Source organism: Amblyomma maculatum, chromosome 1 (assembly GCF_055883805.1).
Source record: "Amblyomma maculatum isolate TAMU_Amacu chromosome 1, ASM5588380v1, whole genome shotgun sequence".
NCBI classification, from domain to species: Eukaryota; Metazoa; Arthropoda; class Arachnida; order Ixodida; family Ixodidae; genus Amblyomma; species Amblyomma maculatum.
The window spans coordinates 245479451-245491457 of NC_139344.1; the positions used below are offsets into that span (position 1 = coordinate 245479451).

The window sequence follows — 12007 nt, forward strand, 5'->3', positions numbered from 1 at the left end:
CCTGTTGATTTCATCGGTCATGACTAGATGTGACGTCATGACGACGTCAGTTTCGGTTACTACACATGACCGGATGTGGCGCCATGATGATGTCACACTCGATCATGACGTCGCAGTCTCGCGGTATCCCGCGGAATGTTGCGGACGCACGCATGGATACGCTGGTGACTCATAAGCAATTAAAGGATTTCGCCTTAAAAAGACCCGAACATGTTAAGCCAGAACAGAGACGCTGCAAGTCAACCGACTACTCGCTTCTTTCTTGGGGCTGTCAAACCACGTGGCCCTGGGGCGTGCAACTCAGTACATACGGGAGCTTCTTTTCGTTTTGCACGAGTAATATGACGAGGCGAACAAAAAAGTGAACCGTCCTCGTCAATGTCATATACTCGGCTCAATGCGGAGGTTAGTTGAGGGATCGTTCCTAATGACACTTGTACATGAAGGACTTCTGCAAAATCTAGACTGCGCCGCATGGAGAGGACCCACAGTTATTTCCAATGAAAAATGTCGGCCGGTATATCAATTAATCACCCGTATGACTTCATGTTTTGCCGCAATAGGAAGTTTTTGTGTCTGCCTGCATGTCATCAGCGTTTCCAGCGGGACATGCGGGCCGAAGAGGGGGCGTTCTCGACGATACATTTGCCATCTGGGGGACGGATGCCCTGAGAAGACGTGTATTTGTGCACGGCACGTGCTATTAGTGCAAAAGCACTCATATGCTCCTCGCCAATGATAAAGAATCCCGCTCTTGTCTCTTCCGTCGCTCTGATAGGCTAAGCTGTTCCGTGAAGTCACAACCACGTGACCTCAAGCGGATAATTCAAACTTGTATAGCGACATTCTAGTGAAAATTAAGAAGAACAAATGGGCATGGGCAGGACATGTAGTGCGAAGAGAGGATAACCGATGGTCGCTTAGGGTAACAAACTGGATTCCAAGGGAAGGAAAGCGTAGCAGGGGGGGGGGGGGGGGCAGAAAGTTAGGTGGGCGGATGAAGTTAAGAAGTTCGCAGGGGTCAAGTGGATGCAGCTAGCACAGAACCGGGTTAAGTGGAGAAATATGGGAGAGGCCTTCGCCCTGCAGTGGATATAGTCAGGCCGATGATGATGATGATGATAGCGACTCCAACGCGCGAGTCTCCCACTCTCACCGACGGGTCTTGCCAGTCAACCGAGTGAGTGACGGAGCCTATGACTGACTAGTGACTGACCATGACTTCTTGTAGTTCTTTCACAGTCAAAAATTAAACAGTCGCAACGGATGTAGCGTTTATCTACGGAGCCACCGCTGCGCGTGCTTTCACTCATCATAATCAAATTTAAACAGGATTAAACATCCCCCATCTGACGCGGCAGACCCAAAATGGCACCACAAGCTCATGTCCTTCGCGATGAAGTGCGTCGTTGCACCGAAGTTGATCGCGGAGGACACAGTCGAACCTTTGCCATTTGACGAGGTGGCCCCAGATGGCGCCATGCGTAAAGCTGAAACTGCAGCTTCTCGTGCTTTTGCACTATAATAAGCTTAACAGAGATAACATCTGCCAGTTTTATTTTATATTTTCCTTTCAATGCCTCTAGAACAACGGACAGGAGTTCCTCTCTTCATAACCCCGATATTGACAACAGGCGTGCTGCCTTGGAAATACTACCTTCTACAACTCTCAAAATAACGGGGTTTTCATTGATATGCCTGGTCTGTGGACTTATAGCTACACCTCTCAGCTATGTTGCCCTCATTTTTAAACGTAAGGGTCATGGATACTTTGCTGCCCACTTCGACAAAGGAATGGCTACCACGCAGATGTGTATACGATAAAACCGAGAAAAAATACGAAGCAGAGCGCCGCGAACGACGTCAGAATATAGGTAGTCTTCATTGAGCCGACAAATTTGAGAGGGCATCTTGGAGTGACGAATATCATCAGGCAGAGTAAATACAGGCCTTGAAGAGGTCATTACCACAAAATCACTGGAGTTGCTGCCACATTTGTTTTTCTTTTTTACTCTCAACACATCGCCGATACAGCACAATGTTAAATTCTGCTGGGAAAGCGCACTTGACAGAGAAGGATGTCGACGACAGTAAGCACCAAAGACACTAGAAATAGCCGTTACCAAGAACCATAGTCGTTATCAGGAACCCAGCACAGTGAGGGAGTCCATTCGCTTACCACCACGTGGCGCGTGACAAGCTCATTGCCTATTCTTCTTTAAATGAATAAAGAAAAAAGTGCGTAGCAGCAGCAAATTTCCAGACTGAGAACGCTCAAAGAATACAATAAAATCTTCTACTACTACAGGGCTCATCAAAAGTTCTCAGGCCACGTGGAATGCTAATCAGGGGCGGATTATCCAGGGTTCTATTAGTTCAAATGAACTGGCCCTCCGTTCTGAACCCCCACACACACCCCACCTCCGAGAGCTGAAAAAATGGTAGGGCGAGAGCGAATTGATGAATAACTCAAAGTAGGAGCGGTGTTTGTCGAATATTTAAGGAAATCCTTCAAGGTGGAGTAGATTTGCAATAAAGGAGCAATCGCTCATTGACATCCACCCAAGCGCAATTGATCATACGGCTCCAAAGGAAAGTTTTCCTTTCCTTTGTAGCCATACGTCTACGAAGGAAATGGCAGTTTTTTCAGCCATACGGCTACAAAGGAATACTTTCCTTTGTATCCGTATGACTGCCGTTAGTGGATGTCAATGAGAATTACTTCTTCACTACAAGGCTCATCTCTACTTCGCCTACGCTCGCACGCAGCCAATCGTCCTTCGCCGAATTATTCAAGAAGATAACTACCCGAGAAATTTATTTTTCGTGAATGCACGATCTGATTTTTGAAGGAGGTCGTTGTGTGTCCTGTCATTTCCTTAAAAGCTCAGTCTTCTTTTGCTCTGCGGGAAATTATATGCTGAGGCGATGTTTATAGGCATTCCGCAGATTATTCGAGTAAATGCGGCGTGTAAACTTGCTAGGAAATTCTAAAACACGGCAAGTGCTACACATGACAACAGAAGGTGAAGAGGGGGGGGGGGGGGGGAGGTCATGCGGCCCTCTTAAATTTTGTTTTGAACCGGGCAATCATCGCTACTAATCCGACCTGCCTGCTTTTCGTCAACAGAGTGAAAAATATACATGCACCCTTAACTGAGTCTAATATCTGCGGAGGGTAAGGAGAAGGCTGATCCTTCCTCATTAAGGTCGTGGTGATCACGTAGGTGCTGTGAGCACCCAATTAAAGCACTTGAGAGCATGCAGATCCAGTGGCTTGGGAACTTTTGACCAGCGCTGCACGCATGTGCACGCAATGGCTAATACGGCAACCATGTTAAGAATGCCAATATTGGACACTTTTTCTGCTCACTTCTCAATTTACAAAAATAACCTCGATACAAACGGAAAGCTCAGATGATTAGAACTCTAGATTCTTCTGGAATCGTAAAAGAGCAACGGCTTAATTTGGTGTTACACACGCCGTTCGTTGTTTAAACTGAATTATTTTGGAACAAACATCAGGTGAGGCAATGAGATATCCCTGTCTTTGACCTGCGCGAGAGACAAATTAAAACCCAAGTTTCACTGAAAACGAGATTCGTTATCTGCACGATCAGTGGTGCAATAAACGGGGCTCCTCGCATTGAAACAGCCCATAGGCCGCAAGCTGGGAGCTGCCCCAAGTTCCTGTAGGCGTTTACTGTACTCGCGTTATCAGCTCCCGCCTCTGTGACAAGTTCCTCGTTCCTTATCTGCTCGCAAAGTACGACTCACTCGGCTGAAGAGCTGATAAAATCCCTTGTGTCGAGCGTATTTCGCAGTGCAAGCAAAGTGTGACGCGCTACCGAAGAGACGTTCAGAAGTGTGAGTTTTTTTTATTCCTTTAGTGCTTTGTTTAAAGTGAATTGAAGAGGTGATACTGCAACCTACCGCCTTAAATTAGGTTGTCAAAGTGAAAATGCACGAAATTTATGAGTTTCATTAGCGCTAACCCTTTTGTGGAACACTCAACGCTTTACGGACTCAGAAATTGCAAGTAATACGAAAAATTGATGAGTCTGAATTGCTTTCAGGGATAAACGCATAGCATAAAGACATTTTATTTCGTGACATTTGTTAGTGCATAAGCATTCCAACACGACTTTGAAGTGGATGCTGCTTCAGTCGCACGTGCGTTTTTGTGCGAAAATAGAGCGACGCGCCTATCCTACAGGGCGGTATCATGTGCTTCATCCGGAATCCAACAAGAAAATGCGAATTGTGCTCTAGACCAGGGATTTTATGGGCTGATCAGCCGAATGACGCAGAGGTAGCGGGCATATAGCAACGGTCGTATTTGGCATGGAGCAAGAGACTGATGGCGTGTGCGCTACGAGCATTATCGGGGATTTGGGTCTGAAGTTAGTGTCGTTGCTCGTTTTAGAGCAGCCCTCTTCAAAATCAACTGGCCAAGACCCAAATTGTCTCTAGCAGCTAGCTGTGTCACCTAACTAAGCGCTCCTGGAGGTGCCGTCACCTATCGCTCGAGTCAGCTCAACGACTCACCAAAACCCTACCTTTCAGCGTACCGCAATGTCCAAGACACGCTGGGTGCGCTGCTTTGGGCACAACATCCCAAATAACGCAGTCGTGGGTGGCACAGACAAAGGCGAAGACCTGTACGTGGGACGTGCCTGGCACAACGGCGGCCTGCTTCCAGGCAAAGTGGTCCGTTCACACCAGTGCTGCTACGTCCCTTGTGGAAACAGCGAACACAAGTACCAAGATTACGAAGTAAGAAAACTTTCACTGGTCCTCGAAATCAAACCACGAAACCTTCCATGCCCGCCTCAATCACGCCTTAATGGCAATTGCAAGGACGTGCACACCGCTAAAACGATTAGATGCGCCATGTTGGGTATCTGCGATCAAGCGAACGGGTGGCGGCAGCGCGGCGAGCAGACGTGGCTGTGCTTTCCACGTGCACAATAATGTGGACATCACCTCGTGTGGTGTTCCTCCGTCATGCCCTCGTTCCTGCATTGACTCCAGAAGACGCATACCTACGAGTTCGTTTCAGCGACGGTGGCGGCGCCGCGCGCCCTGTTTTTGAAGCAGCGAGCCGGTGGTAGCCCTTCGCTATAGTATACTTCGCGGCGCGGGCGACCGCATTGGTTTGGAGAGTGAAGATACGAGCAGAAAACGAATATTTTTGCAATTCTGAGATGTGTAAATGAATAAACTGCTTAACAAAGCAAATATGTTGTTACTGCCACGGAGCAATTGTGTAAAATGCAGCGTTTCGGTTCGCTGGGCCGGTTTGTACGATGTTTTGACTTGACCCATGCGGATTCTGAGCGACGTGTTGAGGAAAAAAGCCGCGTCGTCAGTGCATTCATGCTTGCACATCGCATTAAATTTGGGCCTAATATCATGCCATTGCAGCTGCACGAAAGTGCTGCAGCGTTTAAACACCAAGCTGATATGAAACGTATATGGTGATATCTTTTAAGGTGGAGGTGCGAAAGAGGGAGCCCTTTCTATCATTAACCGCCTATATTTCTCCACGTGCAGCTGTTCGTTACGGCTGTCGTTCAGCTTTAGATTAATCTAATTCATCATCACGAGATTAACTGAACAAAAAAAAATGAAGGATAATATTTATAAGCGTGACTTACTGGCCATACCGCGTCGACATAACGATATGAAGTGCACACATTCTTCAGATGTATTTTCATTTTTTTGACGGGGTGAATGGGAGCGATATACTTGAAATGCGCTAACTATTTAGTTGCATTTTTAATTTTTCGGATGGGGTGAGCAATGGATCTGAACAAACGCAATCATTTCTTTACATATGTCTTCCACCTACTTGATCATGCGCTTTTCTCCCGGTAGTGCAAAGAACACGCCTCGAGTGTTAATTTCGGCGGTTTCATTACGCTCAAATGGCCGTTTCGCTACTATTTCGAACAGTAGCATACATTTACCTCAGTCTGCCTCATGATATACGCTGAAGACAAACCAGCTGTTATATACTCGATATTGAGCACGTGAACAATACATACACTCAATGGCTGCGCTGAGACATGCCATAAAATAAAATGTGAATATCCGAAAGACTCTGCTTAAAGTGTTAGTGGCGCTTTATTGCGGTATGTTTGGTACAAGCGGCAATACTGACGGAATTTTCACTTCTGAGCTAGCGAATCCATGAGCACTCGTATCAACGAACGCTTATTTCGAAACTTGTGTAGCGAAACTCATAGATAACTTCGTATTTATGATTGATATGGCGTACTGCTGCTTACCTAAACGCCAAATCTCATCCGAACGATGCCACAACATCAAGAAGCAGGCCTGCTTGTCAAAACGTGCGCTATATGGCAGCGGCACTATCACTGACTCAGCCGCCATGTCGTGCTGCCGCAGCGCCACCTATAGGAGCTGGAACGACCGAAAGATGTTTCTGCTTGGCAATGGAAGTAAAGCATTTAAAGGAGCCAGGAACACATTTTTACAGACAATGTTCTGGCCTTAGCGCAGCCCCAGAGACATACCATCGACGCAGGAGCAAGCACTGTGCCATTAATAACACAAATGTTTTCATTTCATCTGTTCCGCGGGACTTCGCACCAGCGCTCTGTAGACATGTCTGCATGGTCTCGACTCTGAATTGTCACGCACACTAAAATCAAGGGTTTTCCAGCCAATCCAGGCCATGCAGTGCTGCTCAATAGGGGGTTTTGCGTACAAGAAGTGTGCGCTATATGTACTCAACTGCTTTTGGCTTGATGGCGCACTGTTTTGTGAGCACACACAATTGCGAAGATTCTCTTCATTGGACCTTCTATTATCTAAAACACACTTCCCCATTCCCTTCTCTAGTTCTGTCGTTCCCATAAGTCCCTGCGCGTCGTTACAAGCCAAAAAATAGAAAATAATTAGTTGTGATTTAGCTCTGGTTAGCCCTAGTTGAATTACAAAAGCAACGGCGGAAGCCTTTTTTTTTTGCGTCTACATTATTCCCCTATCGCGCCCTATCAGTGTAAGGTGCTACATTATTGAGGACACCTAACCTTATCCTTTAAGTTATGACGCGAGAGCGTATGCTACCAGCCCACATATAAAGTGATGCTTCAACCAAGCCGTATGAACGTGTCTGCGTGTCGTAGGGGTAACGAGAATCAAAATGTTTCTCGCAAGCTGATTCTGATATCAATCCTCCCATATGAAAGGAGCGACCCGAGTTGGCAGCTCCTGCCCGTGGCATAGGGGTAACGTGAACTCAAATGTCATAACATGCTCATTTTTTTATGAGGAGACCGTAGCTGCGCCTCTTCACGGCGTAGCTGCGGCCACCCGAGGTGTCGCTTTGGCTGTCGAAGTATTAATTGCTTTCGCAATAAAACGGTACGGAAACCTCCCTAACCCTGTACTCGTTTATGTAGTACCTTTTACCGGGAAAAGCACATTTCGATTGGCAGCGAAGGCCGCGCTTCTTGAAAGAAATATTCTGGAGTCCTCTCCCCTTAAATACGAAACGTTCAAAAAGGTATGTTACGATAAATAGGTATTGCTGTTTTCAACCTTCTGTCAAAACAACTACAACATATTATAATTACATTTTTTTTTTTACTTATTAGCAATACTTGTGGGCTTAAAGCAATGACTTAATGCAGTGTTAATTTGCCTTTTGTTACTGGAGTGTCAAAGAAATGGCTGTTACAGAAATAAAGATGCCCTTTTTCGATAACCAAAAACAGTATTGGCACGTGTGTTAGGTGTAGAAGAAGAAGGGCCACATGCTGTAGGAGTAGAGGACGTAGTATGGTGCTGTCGGCCTGACTTGCGAGCGACCGTCACGCCGGACTCCTGCAACCGGACGCTACATCTTGCCAACCAGCCAGAAAGTCTTTAATGCTGGTCAACCAGCATAACGAGTGGGGATCGCTAACAATGCGAAACTGTAGTCTGTCGATGTATGGTCGGAACTTACTGAGAGCCCATATGGCAGCAAGACATTCTTTTTTTGTCGTCGAAAAATTTCTTTCCAATCGGGATAGTGCACGGCTCGCACTCTCTGCCACTGCATGAGGGTCGCCCCAATGCCGACGTTGCAGGCGTCAGTGTGGGCATCATGTTTCTGCATTCTCGTCAAAATGGACAAGTATTAGTTGGCTTTGAAGGCGACGGCGGAGCTCCTTGAAGGCTTCGTCTTGAGCACTCCCCCATAAAGAAGGGTGTGTCATCTCGAGTCAATGGCTAAGTTAAGCGAGATAAATATTGGAAAAAACGTCGGTAATACGAGCACAGACACAAAAAGCTTCGAAGGGCCTTCTTGTCGGTTGGCTGTGGGAAACTGGAAACGGCAGAGGTCTTGCCCGGGTTTGGAACACCTAGGTCGCTGACATGTCCTAAGTAACCAAGTACTGCCATTAAGCACTGCACGCGAATTTCATATGTTAGTGACATTATTATACATACAGCAATTAATCTGCACTTCCACCATGCAGGAAAAAAGATTATAGTATCCATGTTATGAACCAATAGATAGAACTTTGAGCTTACTTTTTTTTTCACACCTGTAACACAATTAGTTTCCTAAATTTTAGGCTTTGGATTAAAATCAAATAAAATTCCAGAACAGGCGTTAGCAGTTTCGAAGAAAAAATACATTGAAGGTAAAACAACCATCAATGTTTTTCGGGAAAACTTAAATGTGCATATTTCCAATTCACATCAATGGTTCAACAGGCATCAAGAGAATAAAATGTTTTCTTCCTTTCTTAGCATCTTACGCAAGCTTTTTTTTTTTTTTTTTAAGGTTTATCTTCTTTTTACTCTCAGAGCAGCTGCTTATTAAGGCGGTTGAGTGAAATTTCGCAAAATGCGATGTAAAACGCTTTCATGACAGCGTTTAATGCTTTATTCTTACTTTTGTAATAAGTCACAAGCGGCTGCAGCTTAGTTGTTTTTGGTTCGTCCTCTCGTGGAAGCACTTGCTCGAAAAGTCGAGCCATCACAAACCCTGAACCACTCGCTTCATAGCTTAATTTTAGGGCAACAGTGGGCAGGCTGTTTTCGTGGGAGCCATATCTCGGGGTTGCCCTTGTTAAGTCTAATGTTTTACCCAGTTTATGGCGCGTCCTTAGGAAAAATTCTTGGTTTTCTTCTTGTTCCTATCTTGTTTCACAAAATGATTGCAGTAGAATTTTATCACCCTCATCCACTTACTAGCGTTCTTGCTAAGGTTAGACATAATATCGTGGATGAATAACTTGAAAACTCGACAACTCGCAGTGAAAACAATCCCATCGATCCAACAACGTGGCTTTAACGCGTTACAAAAGTGCTCGTTGGGGTACAATTTGCCATCTATATAATATATCCGTGAAAACATAAACGCATTTTACAGACCCAGACATCTATATTGAGAAAAAATATCAACAAGAAAATAAAAAAGGATAACAAGCACTCTCGTGTGACATTTTGGGGAAACAGGATTCAGTACATTTGACGGCCTTTTCAAATAGCTTGAAGCGCTCCTCTGCACTCACTGGTGCACGGTTATTTCTTGGTAAGGAAATAGAAAATCGACTTTCTGTCGACAGACCCTCCCATGCTCGCTGATTGTTCTATACTTGAATTGATATTCGCACAAGGGGTCCGAAGAGCAGCGCTCCTGCAAGCCGCTAACGACTTCATGCTTTAATTCTGCAGGTTCTTCTCGATGAGGGCGCTAACCTGAAGTGGGTCCCGAGCGCCGATGGCTACTTGCCGGACGGAGCTATGCCAGGCGGCCAATCCTCCGCCGGCGAAACCCTCTACATCGGCCGCACTCGCCACGAGGGCACATTGACCTGCGGCAAAATCCACCCGTCTCAAGGGTTGCTTTACATTCCTTATGGCCACCGCGAACATCGCTACAATGGCTACGAGGTCCTGGTGGACGCTGACAGGTCTTGAGAGACGATAGACGGAGCCACGAGTATTCATAAATATATCTGTGGCTGGAAAGGGTCGAGCGGGCAATTGATGCTGGGACCATTGTTCTTGTCCGCATTTTAGGGAACAAACTCAGCAACACCTTTACGGGGCCTGTTTCTGCTCATTACACACACGAATATCCTTATGCTCAAACAAATGCAGTCTAAGTACGAACTATACCAAAATAACTAACTTGGTCGCATCGCTGGAGCGTGACGTGTTATCTCTCTTTTTTTTTTTTTTTTGCCACATACACGGCCGAGCATTAAATATAGCAGGGCATGCCGTATACGACCTTGCTACTGCCCGGCTTTCGTGTGGAAGAGCTCTTTCAGAAACTCCCACGAACGGCGCCGCCTGTTTGCCCCGCGGCTACTCGAGAAAGAGAGACTCTGAAAACGCTACGTTGTGATAGGCAGTGGAAATAAAGGCAAAATTTTGTACAGGAGCCGTGTCTGATGCAATGATTGTCCTTTTCCCTGACTAGAGGTCATCTTCATGGGCATCTGCATGCTCCTTTCATTTTACCCCGCAGGGCTCCCCGTGATGTCACCTGCATTCGGCGAATTCCGACGCACTCTTTTCTTTTAAGAACGTTTGGCCACAACATAAAGAATCATCCGCGGCCACGAATGGAGGAGCCTAAGACGAGCAACCAGACAATGGATATGCATATGCGAAGAACTCTATTGAAATGCATACTTAATAGCTTTCTTCCCTCTATCTCGCTCGCAGGTGGCACAGCGCTATTCAGAATTAAAAACTAGTCAAGCATAAATAACAATGCCATTTTGAAAGGAAAGGGGGAATTTCAAGATACCCGCCAATGTGGCTCAGTTGTTAAGACGATCGGTTACGATCCGGAATTCTCGGGTTCGAACTCGACCGCGGCGGCCACCTTCTTTTTCTTTTTTTTTAATAACATTGTTTATTGCCTCAGGGCCGCCTTTCGATGGAGGCGAAACGCAAATACGTCCGTGTGCTGTGCGATGTCAGTGCACGTTAAAGGTCCACAAGCGGTCGAAATTACGCTAGAGCCCTTCACTAGGGCACCTCTTTCTCTCGCCTTTCCTACCTTGCTCACTTCCATTCGAGCAGTTCAGGTGTCCACGGAGATGAGTCGCAAATGCTGCGCCTTTTCTTTCCTATAAACCAATTTACATTCTTACATTTACATTTCTAAAATATATCATGAGTTTGATAAAATAATGAACCTCTCTACAGTAACGTCCAGTGCTTACGCGAAGTCCCCTCGGCCGCCATTTTTTCCATATATCATGAGAAAACTGAAGTGGAGCTCGCTGCGCATAGTCTTGCATGGGCGGCTTTTCCCCGATCAATAATTCGACTTTCCAGTAATTCCGCCGCGCCAACGAGCGGCCGCACAAAGCCCCCTGGAAAAGCGGAACGCCGCCGCGCTCACGTCTCTCCCACTCTGCCGGTTCTCAGGCGTCCTTGCTGCGCTGCTGCTCCCTGCTGTTCTCGTTTAATTATGTTGTGCCCACCATTCCTTTGCATCGTGTTGCACAGTTGGATGTTGGATTCTAAATTCATGGATCGTCAGCCGACACGAAAAGTCCGGCGTTCGCCCACTGCAGCTCTCCGTGGCGACGCGCGCATGCGCAGTGCGGAAACAACCCTTCTCTCTCCAAGTCGAAAAAAACTACAGAACCGTGTCAAAAATACGACACAATATTCTGTAGTTATGTCGTAAACGTCAGAGTTTTCTGTAGTTTTGTAGTACTTTTCTGTAGTTCTGTAGTTTTTCTGTAGTATATTTCTGTGTCTGTAGTTCTGTAGTACTTTCTTGTTGTAACTACAGAAATTTCTGATGTTACTACAGAACGTTCTGTTGTCACAACAGGTTTCCCGTCAAAAACCGCACAGAAATTCTATCGTAACAACAGAAATTTTTCTGTAGTTTTTTCCGACTGCGCCGTCGCGCAATGGAACCCAGCAGCGGAACACCATAGAGTAGGAACACCTTGGAAGAGCGCAGCTAGTTGCCATGGTTACGGCGCGTCCGCTGTAGCAA

The 12007-nt window shown here is 46.1% G+C and overlaps 1 protein-coding gene across 1 annotated transcript; it reads left to right on the forward strand.

Annotated features, from left to right (window-relative positions):
• The first annotated feature begins 3701 nt into the window (after positions 1–3701).
• Positions 3702–10420, forward strand: LOC146206136 (pfs47 receptor-like). The gene is made up of 3 exons (XM_084590763.1): positions 3702–3867; positions 4567–4776; positions 9706–10420. Exons 2-3 carry the CDS (start codon positions 4576–4578, stop codon positions 9949–9951), a joined length of 447 nt encoding a protein of 148 aa, XP_084446889.1. The 5' UTR covers positions 3702–3867; positions 4567–4575; the 3' UTR covers positions 9952–10420.
• Positions 10421–12007: the final 1587 nt, after the last annotated feature.

Bases quoted from the DNA above. Each gene is read 5' to 3' on its own strand.
- LOC146206136 (XM_084590763.1), top strand. From the start codon at position 4,576: ATGTCCAAGACACGCTGGGTGCGCTGCTTTGGGCACAACATCCCAAAT. The intron at 4,777-9,705 runs GTAAGAAAACTT...TTAATTCTGCAG, and splicing joins ACAAGTACCAAGATTACGAA to GTTCTTCTCGATGAGGGCGC.